General features: G+C 43.8%; 1 protein-coding gene across 1 annotated transcript; it reads left to right on the top strand.

Moving 5' to 3' along the window:
- Positions 1-4,761: 4,761 nt before the first annotated feature.
- Positions 4,762-20,452, top strand: LOC109924020 (sterol 26-hydroxylase, mitochondrial-like). Its single transcript, XM_048599475.1, has 5 exons — positions 4,762-4,934; positions 10,902-11,101; positions 11,613-11,810; positions 16,156-16,319; positions 20,282-20,452. The coding sequence occupies exons 1-5, from the start codon at positions 4,771-4,773 to the stop codon at positions 20,450-20,452; spliced, it is 897 nt and encodes a 298-aa protein (XP_048455432.1). The 5' UTR covers positions 4,762-4,770.
- The last annotated feature ends 528 nt before the right edge of the window (positions 20,453-20,980 follow it).

Genomic DNA, 20,980 nt, shown 5'->3' with positions numbered 1-20,980 from the left:
GCAATCTGTGTGAGAAACTGAGGTCATTGGTTGGGTATTAAACAAGAACTTCATATCTGTCTTCACTTAGGAGAAGGAAGATGTAGGTGCGGAATTCAGGAAGAGGGACTGTGAGGTTCTTAAGCAGATTGGTATAAAAAGGGAAGAGGTATTGGAGGTTTTCATGGGCTTAAAAGTAGACAAATCCCCAGGCCCAGATGGGTTTTATCCCAGGCTGCAGTGGGAGACGAGGGAGGAAACTACAGGGTTCCTGACCCAAATTTTCAAATCGCTTCTGACTACAGGGGGAGGTGCCAGAGGCCTAGACGACAGTTAATGTGGTTCGATTTTACAAGAGGGCGGTAGAAATAGACCAGGGAACTAAAGACCAGGGAGTCTCACATCAGTGGTAGAGAAACAATTGGAGAAAATTTTGACGAGAGAAACAATCTCCACTTGGAGAGGCAAGGTTTGATCAGGGATAGTCAGCATGGCTTTGTCAGAGGGAGGTCATGCCTTACAAATCTGATTGAATTTTTTGAGGATGTGACTAGGTGTGTAGATAAGGGTGGGTTAGTTGATGTAGTTTTTACATTCTTCGATTCTTATATGGATTTCAGCAAAAACTTTGACAAGGTGCCACACTGGAAACTGTTGAAGAATGTAAAAGCACGTGGGATCCTATGTGACTTGGCAATTTGGATTCGAAATTGGCTTAGTGACAGGAGACAGAGGGTGGAATGCTATTTGTGTGACTGGAGCCTGGCGTGCTTGGCCTATCACAGGGATCAATGCTGGGTCCCTTATTAATGCAGATGAGAATGTGTCGTGGTGTGATAAATAAATTTCCAAATGACACATAGATCGGCTTTAGTGGCTGACAATGAGGAGGGAGCATGTGAGGTTACAGGAAGATTGAAAAGGATTGGTCAGATGGGCAGATCAGTATCAGATGGAATTTAACCCTAAGAAAGGAGAGGTGATGCACTTCTGGAAGAAGGAACAAGACAAGGGACCACTCAATGAATGGCAGGGAACCAGGAAGTTCAGAGGAACAGAGGGATCTTGGGTAGCTTGTCCACTAATCCCTGAAGGGAGGAGAGCAGGTTAATATGGCAAGGTGGTTAAGGTGGCATGTGGGACACTTGCCTTGATCAGTTTATGGTATAGATTGTAAGAACAAGGAGTATTTTAACCCGACAACACTGAACAAACAGCGTTATATTTCCAAATCAGAATGGTGAGGAGCTTGGTGGGGATTTTGGAGGGTGACTTGATCATGTTCAGACCCTTCAGTCCAACTTGTCCAATCTGACTAAATTTCCAAAACTAAACTAGTCCCACTTGCCTGCATTTGGTTCATGTCCCTCTAAGCCTTTCCTACTCATGTACCTTTTCAAATGTCTTTTAAATGTTGTAAGTGTACCTACATCTACCACTTCCTTTGGCAGTTCATTCCACATACGAACCACTCTCTGTGTGAAAAAAATGCCTTCAGGTCCCTTTTAAATCTTTCTCCTCTTACCTTAAAAATATGCCCCCCCTAGTTTTGAACTCCCCCATCCTAGGAAAAAAAAACCTTTGCTATTTGCCTTATTTCTGCCCCTCGTAATTTTATAAACTTCTATATGGTCACCCCTCAACTTCCTATGCTCCAGTGAGGAAAAAGATCACGGCCAATCCTGATAACTCAAAGCCTCCAGCCCTGGTAACATCCTTGTAAATCTTTTCTGAATCCTCACCAGTTTAATAACATCCTTCCTATAGCAGGGCAACTAGAACTGTACACTGTACTCGAGAAGAGGCCTCACTGAAACATCACAGAATCCCAATAGCATGGAAACAGGCCATTCAGCCCAACACACTGACTCTCCAAAGAGCATCCCACCCAGACTGGCACCACCACCACCCCCCACCCTATCCCTGTAACCCTGCATTTCCCATGGCTAATCTACCTAACCTATACATCCCTGAACACTATGGGCAATTTAGCACGGCCAATCCACCCTAACCTGCACATCTTTGGACTGTGGGAGGAAACTGGAGCACCCGGAAGAACTACATACCTGAACCAGTTCAGAACCTAGCCCTGGCTACTTCACAATGTCCCTGAGTAAGTGGATGCATAAACAGGATCAAGATTGAATCATACAAATATTGCACCATCATTCATAAAAGCATAAAAACTCATAAGCCGTTCAGGCTCTTGAGCCTGCCCCACCATTTAATACGATCATCGCTGATCTCATCTTGGCCTCAAATCCATTTTCCTGTCCACGCTCCATTGCCCTTCAACTCCATTACTGATTAAAAATCTGTCTGTCTCCTTCTTAAATTCACACAATGTCCCACAATCCACCGCACTCTGGGGGAGTGAATTTCACAGATTCGTCTCCTTTTTAAATGTGCCCCCTTTATCCTAAAGTGATGAGGAATGAGGAAGTATCTTCTCTACTTCTACTTTGTCAATCCCCTTTAGCATCTTATCGACCTCAATGAGATCTCCTCTCATTCTTCTAAACTCCGAAGATTATTGGTCTAAATTGCTCAATCTCTCTTCGTACGACAAACCCCTTGTCTCTGGAATCAATCTAGTGAACCCCGCTCTGCTCTACACTCATTGTCCAGACACACACAATACACACGGTGGGAGAGCACAAAGAACTGTAACACCACAACACCATTAAATATCAGAGCAGAATTAGGCCATTCAGCCCAATGAATCTGCTCTGTCATTCAATCATGGCTGATATCTTGCTCAACCTCATTATCTTGCCTTCTCCCTGTAAGCCTTGAACCCCTTACCAATCAAGAACCTATGTATCTCTGACTTAAATATACTCAATGATTTGGCCTCCACAGTCCTCTGTGACACTGAGTTCCACAGATTCACCACCCTCTAGCTGAAGAAATTCCTCCTCATCTCAGTTCTAAAGGGTTGTCCCTTCACTCTGAGGCTGTGCCCTTGTGTCCTAGTCTCTTCTGCGAGTGGAAACATCTTCTCCACACCCACTCTATCTAGGCCCCTCGGTATTCTGTAAGTTTCAATCAGATCTCCCCTCATCTTCAGACCCAGAGTCTGCATATGACAAGACCCTCATCCCCAGCATCATTCCAGTAAACCTCCTCTGGACCTGCTCCAAACCCAGCACATCCTTCCTTAGATGAGAGGCTTAGTTCTCAATACTGACCCTCCGACAGTGCGGCACTCCCTCAGCACTGACCCTCCGACAGTGCGGCGCTCCCTCAGCACTGACCCTCCGACAGTGCGGCACTTCCTCAGCACTGACCCTCCGACAGTGCGACATTCCCTCAGCACTGACCCTCCGACAGTGCGACATTCCCTCAGCACTGACCCTCCGACAGTGTGGCACTCCCTCAATAGTCAGTATAAATGAGGTTTACCATGAGAGTGGTCTTGAACCCAGAATCTTGACTGGGAGATCTGATTGTGACACACTGAGGTTAAGGGAGAAATTCTCAACAGGGGACTGGCTGAGTAAGTGGCGGGAAGATGAGCTTTTATGAGGACAAATTTCAAACCAAGGTTGCTAATCTTTTACCCCCGAATTCTCAATAAGTATATCAAGCCTTTGAGCACTAGGACCCTGGTACAGGCACGAGGTAGAGATTAGTATATATTGTGTGACGTGATAGCTTTTCAGCATTTGATTACATTTTTGTGAAGCTTGAGCATGTTTTCTGTGATGAGACCGGTGCTGAGCAGGGGAATCTATGTGCGATGGGATTGGTCAGTTATCCCAGCTTGGTACTCTGCTGTCTGTGGTCACTCTGATGTCAGACACTGTTCAAACATACCTGCATCCACAGAGAGCACAGCCCTCCGCTCCAAACCCCTACAGGCTATGCCAGGACACAGTGGATGGAGCACTTTCTACTGGCTCTTCATCAAGGGATACTTCAAAAAGTTACACCTGTTCCAGGTAAACGGGGAGAGGAAGCTCACCTGGGGGAGGGAGAGACAGACCAGATAGTCACCTGGGGGAGGGGGAGAGAGACCAGACACTCACCTGGGGCAGGGGGAGAGAGACCAGACACTCACCTGGGGGAGGGGGAGAGAGAGACTGCAGACTCATCTGTGGTAGGGGTAGAGAGGCCAGAGACATACCTGGGGAAGGGGTAGGCAGGCCAGAGTCTCACTTGGGGCAGGGGTAGACAGGCCAGAGTCTCATCTGGGGCACAGGGAGAAAGACTGGGACTCACCTGGGAGGGGATCAAGGGGAAGGAGGATTCCCTTCACCTCCTTATGGGCAGACACATAGTTATAACCTTACGTCAATTTGTTGGAAATCCCTATCTGGTTTACCAATGTCCTTTCAGGGAAGGAAATCTGCCGTCCTGATCTGGAATATATGTGACTTCAGACCCACAGCAATTTGGTTTACTCTTAACTGCCCTCTGAAATGCCCTAAAAATCCACTCGTTTCAAAGGGACAATTAGGGATGGCAGTGAATACTGGTACAGCCAGCAAGACCTACATCCTAAAAAATGACAGAAACCATGTAAGGGGTTACGGTTAAATATAGGAAATTGGCATTAAGTGCAAATGCTCACAGAGCCAACACAGACCAGTGGGCTGAATGGCCACCTTCTTTATTGTGATGACCCTGTGATTCTGAATAATTCTCCCAAAAGAATATAGACTGATGAGTTATTGCAGTTCACCTTTGCACATAATTATGGTAAGGAGTTAAACATATGTTAGGAGGCAAAGTTCTGTTTGTAAATCTGATTATTAACATTTGCTTTGTTAGATAATAGAACAGAACATGTTTGGGCCATTGTGGAGAATGGGGTCCATAGTGAATGTGGCTGACAACAGCTTGATTGAACAAGTTTTGCGTCAGGAAGGGAAGTATCCCTTGCGCGTGGTTGAGAACCCCTGGAAAGAACAACGAAAAGTACGGGGACTGGCAAATGGTCTCATTACTGCGTAAGTCAGCCTCAGTCTGAACTTCACTGTCAGCAGGGATGAAATATAAACAGAAACTGCTGGAGAAACTCAGCAAGACTGGCAGCATCTATAAGCAACAGCGCAGTAAGCTCAGTTCTGAAGCAGGGTGACTGGACTCGAATTGTTAACTCTGCTTTCTCTCTGTACTGACACCGCCAGACCTGCTGAGTTTCTCCAGGTCAAAAATCACGTTGACTGTCTATAAATGGTGTGCTTTTTGAACAAATTAGAATGTACCTGCAAATACAAATCTGCAAATGGAAATTCACCCTTAAATTTGTGTGTGTATGTGTGTGTCTCTCTCTCTTTCTTTTCCACACAAACAACATGGCATTTTATAAATTCCTACTTTGGAAATAAAACCAGTCTGACTCCCAAATTGATACACAGCCAGATTCTAAACATAGCCTCACACCTAAAATGCATTGTCTGACCTGGGATGACACCTCTGGCATACTGAGGGAACTCATAAAACCTTTAGTTATCTCAGGGCAGTGACCTGAAAGAAATTTGGGAATTTGCATATTAATCCTTAGTAACTAATTGAAGATTTAACAGCCATCATAAGTTTGTTCAACACCGCATCAGTTCAGTGGCCCTTTGATCTTCTGCTTATAAATTCTGCGTCTGCTACTACCTGTCTCACTAATACCTAGAGGAGGAGCAAGACTCTGAAAATTTGCATCTTCAAATAGACCTGTTGGACTATAAATCGTGTGATTTCTGATCTTGTCCACCCCAGTCCAAAACTGGCACCTCCACGTCAGAGTTTCTCCAGAAATTTCTGTTTTTGTTTCTGATCTGCAGCATCAGCAGTTGTTTTATATCAGTGAGAATGAGCTGCACAATTATTCACAATTTAAAGGTGTTGTGAACATTCCTTCACTTCCTTTTAGCTTGTTATCATGTCCTCTCTCCCCTGCCACCATCCCAGTTACTGTCCTTTTCGGTCTGGCAGGTAGACATACCATTTCTCTGCCATTCTCACATTCTGATCACTTAATCTGAGCTATTGACATCTTTTCTCCACCAGCACCCTACACCCACTACCCTACACCACCCCACAACACACACACGCACCCCCCCATACCACCACCACCTCCCCCCCCCACCAGTATAGCATTAATGCCTGTCCTGTCCACACTTCACTTCAGCTCTGATGAAGAGTCATCTAGACTCGAAACGTTAGCTTGCTCTCTCTCTCTCCATGGATGTTGCCTGACCCGCTGTGATCTCCAGCATTTGTTGATTTCAGTACAGATTCCAGCATCTGCAGTAATTTGTTCCTTCCTTTAAGCGATATGCTGCAACAATTTATTTTAGAATTAAACAGGCTTTTCTTGATTTAGTGATGAATGATAAAGTATAAACTGGTTAATAATCTGATGTCCAGGGAACAAGTAGTTCATAGCAATCAGAATATGAGTGAATTTGATGTTGGGTTTGAAGGTGGGAGCTGACCACATCTATTGGGCTGAAATATCAATGAAAAATCCACAAATAATGGGAAAAATTCAGAGAAATATTTGATAGAAAACAAAATGGTAAACCCCTCTAAAAGACAAAAGCCCCAGCTATAAAGCAACTTCACGCACCCAGTGAGGTAAGAGACGGTTGAAATATAAGGCTTACACAAACTTGAGAAGTCGAGATCCCAATGGACTGAACGAATTCTAAAAAGCAACAAAGAAACACTGGGAAAGTGATAGGTGTAGAAAGGAATCTGGAGTCAACGAAACAAATAGCAAACCTACTCAATTTATGAAGAGGAAGTGAGTGGAAATGTAAACATAGTTGAGAGTAGTTTAAATAAAACCCTGGGCTTCATCAATAGGGACATATATTGCAAGAACAAAGAAGGAGTGGCAGATGGAGTATAATTTAGATAGATTTGAGGTGCTGCATTTTGGAAAGGCAAATCAGGGCAGGACTTATATACCTAATGGTAAGGTCCTGGGGAGTGTTACTGAACAAAGAGACCTTGGAGTGCAGGTTCATAGTTCCTTGAAAGTGAAGTCACAGGTAGACAGGACGGTGAAGAAAGCGTTTGTTTGCTTGCATTTATTGGACAGTGCACAGGAGTTGGGAGGTCATGTTGCGGCTGTACAGGACATTGGTTAGGCCACTTTTGGAATACTGAGTGCAATTCTGGTCTCCCTACTATAGGAAAGATGTTGTGAAACTTGAAAGGGTTCAGAAAAGATTTACAGGCATGTTTTCAGGGTTGGAGGGTTTGAACTGTAGGGAGGGGCTGAATAGGCTGGGGCTATTTTCCCTGCAGTGTCAGAGGGTGGGGGTAACATTGTAGAGGTTTATAAAATTATGAGGGGCATGGATAGGGTGAATAGACAAGCTCTTTCTCCTAGGGTGGGGGATTCGAAAACAAGAGGGCATAGGCTTAAGATGAAAGGGGAAACATTTAAAAGGGATCTAAGGAATAACTTTTTCATGCAGAGAGTGGTGCATTTGGAATGAGCTGCCAGAGGAAGTGGTAGAGGCTGGTACAATTACAACATTTAAAAGGTATCTGGGTGGGTACATGAATAGGAAGGGTTTAGAGGGATATGGGCCAAATGCTGGAAAATGGGACTAGATTAATTTAGGATATTGGTTGGCATGGACGAGTTGGACTGAAGGGTCTGTTTCTGTGCTGTACAGCTCTATTACACTATGACTCTTAAGTTATGATCAAAAAACCAAAGAACTGCAGATGCTGGAAATCAGAAAATAAATTAGAAAAATTGTTGGAAAAACTCAGCATGTCCAGCAGCATCTGTGGAGAGAAAGCTGAGTTAATGTTTCAGGTCCAATGACCCTTCTTCAGTTCTGAACCATCACTCTCGATAAACAGGCAAAACGAGTATACTTCAAATACTGGTATGTTTACTGTATTCTTCTGTCTAATTATTGTATTTTGTAAAAATCTATTTATCTCAATGTAAATATACTTGTTCAATTGAATGGCTACACAAAATATCAACAGTTGGTTCAATTTCGAGTCAATTTCACCTCAAATACCGCGACCTATTGTCATGACGCCAGTGAGAGTGTGAGTGGGAGTCTCTCTGCTGGTAAGTATTACTTAAGACAAAGTTGCGTTATTATGTAAGTGATTTATGCTGTAAATAAAATATGACAGTTATGTGTATATCTCCTGCGTTACATTTCTATTACTTAGTGTGTGTTTTTACATTGATTATGTGAGAGCCTCTTGATTATCCCAAATATTTGATCAATCAGCACACTCCTGGTCCTATAGGGCTGGATAATGAAAGGTTTATTCAGTCATAAACTGTGAAGGAGGATGATGACAGAGGCAACTGGGGTGGGCAGATACTTGTCAGATGAGATTTAATATTGAGAAATGCAAAATGACTCATTTTGGTAGGCAGAGCGAGACAGGTACAGTTCTAAAGTGGGTAGAGGGGCAGAAACCCCATGGGGTGTTAGTTCAGAGGTCACTGAGCGTAGCTGTCAGGGAGAAAAAAGTGATTAGAAAGGCACATGGGATTCTGGACTTTAATAACAGGACTACAGAGTTACAGAAGCAAGGAAATACAAGTGAACCTTTATAATACATTGATTCGGCCTCAACTGGAATATTGTGCCCAATATCTGAGGAAAGATGTGAAAGCCTGAGAGGAGGTGATGATCATTTATGAGAGGGTTACCGGGGAAGAGGGACGTGCTTTCATAGGAAAAGCCAGGGCTCTCCTCCACAGTGAGCAGAGTTGATAGAGGTGTTGAAAATGATGAGGGGCTAGACAGTGTAGACAGGGGAATATGTTCCCACTTGCAGAAGGATTGACAATCAGATGTCACTGACTTTAGGTGATTGGCAAAGGGAGCGATGGCAACATGTGGAAAAAAAAATGCAAATTGAAAGATTAGTGTCTGGAATGTGCTGTATGAGAGTGTGGGGGAGGCAGATTCACTTGAGTGGTTAGGGTCTGGAACGTACTGTCTGAGAGTGTGGTGTGGGGGGTGGGTGCAGTTTCAATTACAGATTGCAGAAGGGAATTGTATAAGCACCTGAATAGAAAGGAGAAGTTTTTAAAGGCTGTGGGTCGTCAGCAGGGGAGACAGAACTAGCAGCCCTAACAATCTCCCTCTGGGCTGTAAGAGTTTTTTGATTGTGGAATATGGGGAAGATAATGGGTCTTAGAATAGTTAAACCTCTGGGACTAAATGATATCCACCCCGGGATACTAAAGCAGCTGATGAAATAACAGAATCTTCTGTCATGAAGTTCTCTGGAATTGACACAAAGACTGGTTCTGGAAACACTAAACAAAAACAGGAGGTGCTGAGAGAGAGAGAGAGAGAGAAAAGGGAGAGGCAGACAAAGGAATTGCTTGTGATAAGCCAAGAGGGAGATGAAAACTGACTGGGTGCTAACAAGAAATGTTAGTAGTTGTGTGTTCTCCCAGCCTGGGTAAAGTACAGATTGTCAGCTGCAAATGTACAATATTTATAATGAAAGTCTTACTCTAAAATACAATATCTGCAAAACTACATTCTGTTTTAGCTCTAACTCTCTCTTAAATACATCTGTGCTATTTGCCATGACTTTCTGTGATCATTGATGCTCTCCACTTTCTGGCTAAAGGTGTTGCTCCTGACTTTCACACTGGATTTATTTGTGAATAACTAACATTTATAGACCCCTATTTCAGGTCTTTCCCGATTAAACACCTTCAGATTCCCTGTAAAGATCTCTATCAGGTCACTTCTTTATTCCCTGGAGGGGAGAGTTCAGCCTCTTCAGTCTTTCTGAGAGTTCCAACCTTTTAAAACCTTTTCCAGTGCCTCTGTGATCCTTTTTATAATATGGAATCTGGAGCTGTGCAGAATAACCCGGAGAGTGCTCGAAGCAAGATTCTGGATCAGATTAACACACATTCTCTGTTGCTGTGGAGGTGAAGCCCAGCCCTTGGTTTGCTGATTTATTTTCCCCATCTTACTAACTTGTGTCCCTACTTTCAGTGATTTATGAATCTGTTTCTCTGGAGGCAAGAGGTTATGGTCTAGTGCTATTATCACTTGGCTTTTACAGACCCAGGTTCAAATCCCGCCTCAGCAGATGGTGGAATTTCAAACTTATAAATATCTGGAATTAAGAGTCTAGTGATGACCATGAGTCCATTGTCAATTGCTGGAAAAACCCATCTGGTTCTCTAATGTCCTTTAGTGAAGGAATCTGCCATCCTTACCTGGTCTGGCCTACATGTGACTCCAGACCCACAGCAATGTGGTTGACTCTGAACTGCCCTCTGGGTAATTAGGGATGGGTAATAAATGCTGCCCTAGCCAGCGATACCCTCATCCTGTGAATGAATTTTTAAAAATTGATCAAGTTTATTACAGTTTTATTTTGCATAGACCAATATTGAACCATTCGGCCCATTGACTTTGTTCTGCCATTCAATCAGATCATAGAATCCCTACAGTGTGGAAGCAGGCCATTTGGCTAATTGAGTCCATACTGACCTTCTGAAGAGTGGCCCTGCAACCTTGCATTTCCCATGGGCTAACCCACCTAACCTGTACATCACTGGACACTAGCATGGCCAATCCACCTAACCTGTAAATCTTTGGGCTGTGGGAGGAAACCGGAGGAAACCCACACAGACACGGGGAGAATGTGCAAACTCCACACAGACAATCACTTAAGGGTGGGATTGAACCCAGGTCCCTGGCACTGTGAGGCTGCAGTGCTAACCACTGAGCAACCGATCATGGTTGATCTGATAATCCTCAGCTGCACTGTCCTGTCTTTTCCCCATAACCCTTGATTCCCTTCCTGATTAAAGATCTGTCTGTGTCAGCCTTGAAATCTTAAGACCATAATGCGGTGTAATGCCTTGTTGATTCCATCATGTTAAGAAGCAGCCACGAACCAATCAATGATCTCCTTTAAGTCTCCCTGGTCTTTCCCCTAACCAGGGACGGTGAGGACTGGTACAGACTGCGGGCCTTGCTCAACAAAAGGATGCTGAAGCCACAGGACGCTGCACTATATCAGGGTGTTATCAACGAGGTAGCAACTGATTTCATCAACCGAATCCAGAGTCTGCGCTCGGCAAGTGGATCTGGGGTCATGGTGCACAACATTACTAAGGAACTGCAGAAGTACACCTTTGAAGGTAAGGCCACTGCTGGGCTACTGGACCACAGCATTAGTGGGGGCAGGTGTGGGGGTGGGAGTGGAAATGAGGCTAGATTCCCAGCAAAGGGGCTGTTATTCCCACAAATCCATCTGAATTATTTTCAGGGCAGGAGAAACTATCTTGTAGGTACTGCTTTTATCTGGTTCCACTCTTACATCTTTACATCTTGAGTGACTGTGACACCAGTGGCATATTGGTAATGGACCCAGAGGTACCAGGCTAATGTTCTGAGTTTGAAGGGAATCAAGGGTTCTGGGGAAAAGGCAGGAAAGTAGAGTTGAGGGTTATTAGATCAGCCATCAATGCACTGAACGGAGGAGAAGACCAAATCGGCTGAATGGTGTACTTCTGCTCCTATGTCTTAATGGATTATCTGTTGGGTGTTTCCCCCTCCCTTTAGCATAACGAGTCAATTTAATCATCTAACTAGTGAGGCAGTGGCTGGTTACCGGTGAGAGCTAACGGTGATGCCCCTCATGTTGAACAGTAATTGCTGCTATCCTGCTTGAGATCCGCCTGGGCTGTCTGCAGGAGAAGGTTCCAGAAGAAACGCAGAAATTCATCAATTCTGTCAGGACTATGTTCCGTGCGCTGGGCTACAGCGAACTGTTCCCAAAGTGGACGAGGAACTGGCTGCCATTTTGGAAGCAGTACCTTCAGGCCTGGGACAACATGTTTGACTTTGGTATGAGGAATCTCTTTGTGTTTTAGAACCCGTTGTTGGTGACATCAGAATTTGCCAGAACCAGAAATACCTCATTTTAAAATTCATACCGTCATTTTCGAAACCCTTCACGGTCTAGTCATGGGATTTTATAGCACAGAAGGGGGCTCCTCAACCCATCATGTCTGTATCAGCTCCCAAAAAACCTACAACAGCTAGTCCCACTCTCCAGCCCTGTCCCCATAGCCCCCTAACATCATCCCTTTCAAATATATATCCAGCTCCCTTTTGAAACCTCCTGTGGAATCCACCTCTCCTACTCTCCCAGGCAGCTCATTCCAAATCCTAACAACTGTCTAAATAAAGAAGTTTGTCCTCAGCTCTCTTGCTGACAATCTTGAAAGTATGACCCCTAGTTACTGACATACCAGCTAGTGGAAACGGAATTTCCTCCTTTACCCTGTCAAAATTGTTCATAACTTTGAACACCTCAAATCAGGTCACTTCTTAATCTTCTCTGCTCCAAGGAGAATAAGCCCAATTTCTCTAATCCTTCCCTGTATTTAAAATCCCATATTCCTGGGATCATTCCAGTAAATCACCTTTACACTCCCTTCAGGGCTTTAACATCCTTCCTTAAATAAGGAGCCCAGGACTGAACACAGTGCACCAATTTTGTAGAGGTGTAGCATCACTTCCTTGCTTTTATAAGCTCTGCTTCTATTTAGAAACACAAGGATCCCTGCCATTGCCTGTTGCCTTAGGCTCAGCCAACGCTCTCAGATCCCTGTGTTCGTCTCCTCTGTCCTCTTCAGTGTCACTGATTTTAATCACTACACAACTGTCCCTCCAGCTGCCTGGGCCCTAAGCTCTTCTCTGTCTCGCTCCTTAAAAGATGCTCCTTAAAACTGATCTCTTTGACCAAACTGTGGACTGCCTGTTCTAATATCTAAGTAAATTGTCTTGGGGATGTTCTCACTCCTGATCTGTTTGCTGACACCAACAATCTGATGACTGCACATGCTCACTCTCAATATCCAACTGCACTTAATTAGCCTCCAACAACCATAACCATAACTAAACTCTGTGTTTACTCTGACACCAACCTCATCATCTGTTTGAATTATTCTCGCCAATTACTCTCATTTTTTGTAAATTACCCTTTTTTATCAACTTTTGGTAGCCCTTTGCTGGTTTCTAAAACACTCCCAATCCTCAGGCTTACCACTACGCTTTAACTTTAAAACTCTGCATTAACTTTAAAATCTCTGCATTAATATAGTACTAACCTGAATGTGGGCCACAGACATGTCTTTCTCGGTGAACTTTTGCCTTTGAATGGAATGCATTTGTGTGTAATATTTTGAACTTTTCTTTAATTGTTTCCCACTTTATTTATTTCCATACCTATAGTTTATTTTCCAATCAACCTCAACCAGATCTCCTTTCTTACCTACAACGTGGGTTCATTTACAATTCTCATTGTGATTAGAAAATGTAAATTTCAAATTTAATGTGGTATTCAATGAGCACTATTTCCTAATGGAGTTTTAATGTGAGGTTTCTAATTATTATACAACACGATCTAAAATAGCTTTATTCTTACTTTGTTGACAACATATTGTTCCTGGGAACTGTCATGAAAGAACTTAACAGTACAGCCTTGATGGGCTTAAGGGTTTCTTGTCTACTGTATGATCCTATGAATTCTACAAAACCATCTTCCACCACCTTTGCCAATTTGATTGATACAGTTTTTATGAGCATTAACATCTCCCTTTACTAATACACTACCTTTGTTACAAGCTCCGATAATGTCAAATCAATAGAAAAACTCAGCAGGTCTGGCAGCATCTGTGGAGAGAAAACAGAGTTAATGTTTGGGGCCCAGAGACTCTTGTTCTGAAGAAGGGTCACTGGACCTGAAACTTTAATTCTGCTTTCTCTCCATAGATGCTGCCAGACCTGCTGAGTTTCTCCAGCAATTTCTCTTTTTGTTTCAGATTTCCAACATCTGCAGTTGTTTTATTTTAGTGTCTTGTTCAATGCTATGTCCAAGGGTATAACTAAAGTTAGGGGGCCTGTAAACTACACCCGACTTCTGCTATTCCTAATCTCCATCTATTCTGTTAATGCTTCCTTGTATTCTGAGCCAAGATCATTTCTCATTAATGTAATTTGACATTATACTTCATTACCAGGGCTATCCCCCTTTGTTTTCCATTCTGCTTGTCTTTTCAATGTTTATTTAGCAATCTCGGTCACATTATAACCATGTCTCTGTGATGGCAATTGGATTTAAAGCATTCATCTCGTTTTATGTTACCAGTTCATTTAGGGTATTGTGGATGCTGGAGATCTGAAATATGGCTCTTCAGAAGAATATTAGACTGAAAACGTTAACTCTGTTTCTCTCTCCACAGATGCTGCCAGACCTGCTGAATTTCTACAGCAATTTCTGTTTTTGTTTCAATCTTACTCTGCACTGCATTAATACTGTTAAACTCTCTTCCTGTTCCATTCAGATTGTCTTTAACCACAAGAATGTACTGCCTAAACTTTCATCTTTCTCAATCTCCTTTCACCCTCTAACCTCCTTTCCCTTGGTTAGTTTAAAGGTATTTTCCCTGACTTGCTAGTTTGTACTTATGTTTGTATGTACTGTCCCTTTCTGTCTCACTGAGGCTATCATTATCCATGTTACTGCCTTGAACTATTGCCTTATCCTTTCTCTTTAACTTTCCAGATTTTCCCTCATGGGCACCCTTCCATCCCATTAATTAAGTTAAATTCCTCTCCACAGCCTAATTATGAGATTTGCCAGACTATTGTGTGGCACGGTGGCTCAGTGGTTAGCACTGCTGCCTCATAACACCAGGGACCCAGGTTTTATTCTACCCTCGGGTGACTCTCAATGTGGAGTTTGCACATTGTCTGAGTGGGTTTCCTCCCACAGTCTGAAGATGTACAGGATAGGTGGGTTGGCCATGAGAAACGCAGGGATAAGGTAGGTCTGGGTCAGATGCTCTTTGGAGGGTCAGTGTGGACTGAATGGCCTGGTTCCACACTGTAGGGATCCTATGATTCTACTGGTCATCATTTCAGTATTGGTATCTGCGATGTTTTCCAACAAACACAGTTTTATCATTTATAATCGCCTGTCCACTCATGCAAACATGAGTATAGCAGGTGGTTGAAGTGAACTGAGGAGTGTGTACTAGTTACTGGAGATGGTAACGTAACTAGATAACACAGTGTGGAGCTGGAGGAACACAGCAGACCAGGCAGCTTCAGAGGAATGGGAAAGCTGACGTTTCAGGTTGGGACCCTTCTTCAGACCCTTCCTCCAGCTCCACACTGTGTGATCTCAGACTCCAGGATTGGCAGTTCTTACTATCTCTGGTAATACTAACTAGAGACTTGGACTATCAGGCTGGGGGTGAACAAGTTCAAATCTTTCCATAGCAACTGGTGGAATTTCAGTTCCACTAATAAGTCTGGACTTGAGAGCTAGTGATGCTGACTGCATCAGCTATCATTGATTCATGTTTAAAAAGATATGGAGGGGTGTAATTTTAAGGATTTAACATAGAACACTTCCTGTACTTACAAACTGCTCCTTTATATTCTGCTTTGTGTTCTAACCTGTGAAAAAATCAGCTTGCAGACAGAACTCATTCACAACCTGGGGTCTGTCTGTATAATTTACTAACATCCTTCAGTAACAAAAATCTGCCATCTCTTACCCGGCCTGGCTTATAGGTGACTCCAGACTACAGCAATATGGTTTTAATCCCATCAAAAGTGAAAAACTGTGGATGCTGGAAATCTGAAACAAAAACTGGAATGGCTGGAGAAACTCAGCAGAGCTGGCAGTATCTGTGGAGAGAAAGCTTCCAATTTGAAGGATGGTCACTAGACCTGAAACGTTAAATCTGTTTCTCTCTCCACAGATGCTGCCAGACCTGCTGAGTTTCTCCAGCAATTTCTGTTTCTGTTGTAAAAACCTAAAGAACTGCGGATGCTGTAAATCAGAAACAAAAACAAAAGTTGCTGGAAAAGCTCAACAGGTCTGACAGCATCTGTGAAGAGAAATCAGAGTTAGCGTTTTGGGTCCGGTGACCCTTCCTGAGAACTCAAGCTCCTCAAGTGCCTGGGGAAGGGTCACTGGACCTGAAATGTTAACTCTTATTTCTATTTCTGTTGTGGTTGATGCTTGACCGGCCTGTGAAATCATCAGCAAAGGCAATCAGCTCAAGGGCAGTTGGGGATGGGAAACAAGTGCTGGCCTTGCCCAGTGATGCCTACATCCCACGAAAGCAGAAAGAACATTTCCAATTGTGTCTCTTGCCTCTTTTCTCTATAGCTATAAAGGCTGTGGACAAGAAGATGGTGCAGATTCAAAAACTGATGGATGCTGGGCATTCAGTGGAGGGGCAGTATCTGACCCACCTGCTGGCCAATGAGAAGATGAGCCAGTCTGAGATGTACAGCAGCATCACTGAGCTCCTTTTGGCTGGAGTGGACACGGTCAGTGATCATCAGAACTTCAAGATTGTTCTCAGGGAGTGGGCCGTGGTGTGGAATCTCAGTGAATGGTTGGGAGTAGGATGGTATGTGGGGTTAGTGAATAGGACCCTATGCTCTCTACTTCTGGCCTCTTGCTCACCAATCTACGCCTGGGGCCTGTGCCTTCAGCTGCCTCTCTCGTCCTTCTCCTCTTTCATGTGGGGAGATGATGGCCTAATGATATTATTGCTAGACTAGTAATCTGGAAACCCATGTAAGGTTCTGGGGACCTGGGTTCAAATCCCACCATGGCAGATGGTGGAATTTGAATACAATGAAAAGTCTAATGAGAACCAGGGGTCACAGACTGAGGATTCGGGTAGACCATTTAGGACGGAGATGAGGAGACATTTCTTCACCCAAAGAGTGGTGAACCTGTGGGATTCGTTACCACAGGAAGTAGTTGGTGCCAAAACATTGAATGTGTTCAAGAGGTGACTAGATCTAGCGCTTGGGGCAAATGGGATTAAAGGTTATGGGGAGAAAGCAGGATTAGACTATTGAGTAGGGCATTCAGCCATGATTGTGATGAATGGCGGAGCAGGCTCAAAGGGCCGAATGGCCTCCTCCTGGTCCTTTCTTCTATGTTTCTATGACCATGGATCCATTGCCAATTGTTGGAAAAACCCATCTGGTTCACTAATGTCGCAGGGGAGGAAATCTGCCACCCTCATCTGGTCTGGCCTATATATGACTCCAGACCCAAAGCAATGTGATTGACTCCAACTGCCCTCTGGGCAATAAATGCTGACCTAGTCAGTGATGCTCACACCCTATGAATGAATAAAATAAAGATGCTATTGTTGATTATCCCAGACCAGGTGGGTAGCTTTATGTTATGATCTGGTTAGAACCATTTCATAGAATCCCTACAGCGTGGAAACAGACCATTTGGACCCAGCACAGACATGGGTGCAAACTCCACACAGTCACCCAAGGCTGAAAATGAACCCAGGTCCCTGGCACTGTGAGGCAAGTTCACATCAACCCTCCAAAGAGCACCCTATCCAGACTCACCCCACCCCCCATCCTATTAGGCTGCACATCCCTGGACACTACAGGGAAATTTCCCATGTTCAATCCTTCCTAACCTGCACATCCCTGGACACTACAGGGAAATTTCCCATGGTCAATCCATCCTAACCTGCACATCCCTGCAAACTATGGGAAATTTCCCATGGTCAATCCATCCTAACCTGCACATTATGGGCAATTTCCCATGGTCAATCCACCTAACCTGCACATCTTTGGACTGTGGGGGGAAACCCAGACAGACACAGGGAGAATGTGCAAACTCCACATGGACAGTCACCCGAGGCTGGAATCGAACCCGGGTCCCTAGTGCTGTGAGGCAGCAGTGCTAACCACTGAGCCAGCGTGCCAAGGGACGAGGTAACTTTATGTTAAAGTCAAAGAGAAAGGTGAGATCCAGGGGACTTGCTAAGAGAATAAAGCCACGAGGTTCCATGGATTTGAACAAACAACAACAAACATTATGCTGGAACAGGAATACAATCTACATGTTTATTGGGAGGCCCTCTTGTGATGCAGTGGTACTATCCCTAACTCCTGGAACTGAGTGCACACTGAATGTTACATTCACAGAGAATGCAAGCTTCCCTTCTACAATTGGATGTGGAGGAAATGGTTTTTGACAGACTATATCAATTCCCGAGCAGTAGGTGAACAAAGGGTTACAGAACATGAGGAATGTCAGATCAGCCATGACCCTATTGAATGGTGGAGCAGGCCTGACGGGCTGAATGGCCTACTCCTGCTCTTTTATCTTATGATCTTATAAAATCTAACTCGTCGTCATCTGCCCTAATCTCTCCTTATTTGGTTCAGTGTGACATTCTGGCTTTGGAACTTTATAGACTAAAGTCAATGTAACCTCAGCAGTTTGGAAGTTTCTAGAAATAATAATTTGCATCAAAATTGATAGCTGCCTGACCAAAAATGGCTTAATTAAATATTGAATTGATTGAGAGAAAATTATTTTTAACTAACTTGCTTAAGTTTTTTTTTTCTGATGTGGTTAAGTGGATTTCTAGAAGGTTTTTAATACAGTGCCACACAACAGACTTATGAGTAAAATTACAGCTTGGAATAAAAAGTGAAGTGGCAATGTGAATAAAGGAGACAGTTACAATTAATTGATATTTTGTCAGATTGGAGGGAGATTTATAATGGAGTTGATTTTAGGACCCTAGCTTTAATGACCGAGACTTGGTGAACCAGAGTAACACTATGAGGTGGACACTGTAGCACTTTAGAAGGACATGGACAAGTTGGTGAAATGAATGAACAAGTGGCAGATAAAATTTAACACAGAGAAGTGTGAAGTGATTCATTTTGGCAGGATGAATACAGAGTGAAAATGTAAAATATAGGGTGCAATTCTGAAAGAGGTGCAGGAGCAGAGGGACCTGGTGTACACATCATTGATGATCACAGGTCATTTTAATAAAGCTTACGGGATCCTGGGTTTCATTAATCACACAATAGAGTACAAGAGCAGTGAAGGTCTGATAAAACTGTGTAAACACGAGGTCAGCCTCAACTAGAGTGTTGTCTTTGGTTATGGACCAGGTAAGATGTGAGGCATTAGAAACAGGCCAGAAATGATTCACGGGAATAGTTCCATAAATGAGGAACTTGATTCCTGGACGGATGGGAGAGGATGGGCATATTTTACTTGGAGGAGAGAAAACTGAGAGATTTGATTGAGGTTTCCAAAATCTTGAGAGGTCTGGTCAGAGTAACTAGGGAGAAGCAGATGGAAGAATTGAAGGTAACTGGAGGAAGAAGCAATGGAGAACATGAGGCGAAACTGTGCCATGCAGCGAGTTTTAGGATCTGGAATGCGTCACTTATGAGTTGGAGGCAGTTTCAATTGAGGCTTTCAAAAGAGAATTGGATCATTATCCGAAGAAGAAATGTTGCATGGCTACAGGGAAAAGGCAGGTGAGTGGAAATACATCAATTACTCTTGCAGAGAATTAGCACTGTCATGATGGGCCAAATGGTCTTATCTGTGTTGTAACCATTCGATGGTTTCATAAAGGTCCTGTATAAGTAAAGGTTGTTGGAATGCCAATCAATTGCTTCTTGCTTCCCTGCCACCTCCCAGAATCTCTGCAACTGGGGAGGTGATGGCCTAGTGGGTATTATTGTGAAACTATTAATCCAGAGACCCAGGTTGTGTTCTGGGGAACCAGTGTTCAAATCCTGTCACAGCAGATGGTGAAATTGGAATTTAATGAAAATCTGGAATTTAGAGTCAATGATGACCAAGAAACTGTTGTTGATTGTTGGGGATGGGGGGCACAAAGAATTAATCTGGTTCATCAATGTCCTTAAGGGAAGGAAACTGCCATCCTCACCTGGTCTGGTCTACATTTTGTTTTCCTTTATTCATTCACGGGATGAGGGCGTCACTGGCCAGGCATCATTTATTGCCCATCCCTAATTGCCCAGAGGGCAGTTAAGAGTCAACCACATTGCTGTGGATCTGGAATCACATGTAGGCCAGACCAGGTAAGGATGGCAGTTTCCTTCCCTAAAGGACATTAGTGAACCAGATTGTTTTTTCCAACAATCAATTCATGATCATCATTAGATTCTTAATTGCAGATATTTATGGAGTTCAAATTCCACCATCTGCTGTGGCAGGATTCAAACCCGGGTCCCCAGAACGTTACCTGGGTCTCTGGACTAACAATCCAACAATAATACGACTGGGCCATCGCCTTCATGTGACTCCAGACCTACAACAATGTGGTTGACTTTTAACTGCCCTCTGGGTAATTAGAGGTGGGCAATAAATGCTGGCCGAGCTAGTGATTCCCACATCCTATGAATGAATGATTAAAAACGTACATTAGTTGGAATTGACTGAATGAAAGCCTTTTACATTGCAGACGGCAAACACCTTGTCCTGGGCCCTGTACTCTCTGGCCAAAAGTCCTGAAATTCAAGAATCCGTCTTCAGGGAGATATGGAGCAGCTGTCCAGGAGAGAAGATCCCAACAGCTCAGGATCTCAGCAAAATGTCCCTGCTGAGGGCTGTCATCAAAGAGACACTGAGGTGAAGGAGGAATTTGTGAATGTGTCATAAGACGGGGAGGGAACAGTGCATCACAGAGTCAGTACAGGAGATAATAGGAGGCTTGAGCATGGTGACAGATGGTTTTAAAGGAGGAAGATGAAGAGGTGAAAAGGATTTGGGAGGGAATTTCAGGACATGCTGGGTGGAAATAGCTCACTTGGGAGAGTGTTAGACTGAACTCTAAGTATCCCTGTATCAATCCCAGGTTCAGGGGTGCTTTCACACCAATTGTGCTGGCTAGGTGGGTTAGCTATGGTAAATACAAAGTTATGTGGATAGGGTTGGGGGCTAGGTCTGGGTGGGATGCTCTTCGGAGGATTGGTGTGGGCTCAATGGGCTGAATGGCCTCTTTCTGCACTGTATGGATTGTAGAAGCTATGATTGTATGATTGTAGAAGCTGAAAGCACATCTGCTAATGGTGAAATGAGGAATTGGGGGATTCACAGGAGGCCAGAACTGAAATGGTGAAGAAATCATGGAGAGGGCAAGCTGAGAGACCTTGGGATAAGC

The sequence above is a fragment of the Rhincodon typus genome, chromosome 7 (genome assembly GCF_021869965.1).
Source record: "Rhincodon typus isolate 14 chromosome 7, sRhiTyp1.1, whole genome shotgun sequence".
Taxonomy (NCBI): domain Eukaryota; kingdom Metazoa; phylum Chordata; class Chondrichthyes; order Orectolobiformes; family Rhincodontidae; genus Rhincodon; species Rhincodon typus.
This window is presented reverse-complemented; position numbering and strand designations above follow the sequence as displayed.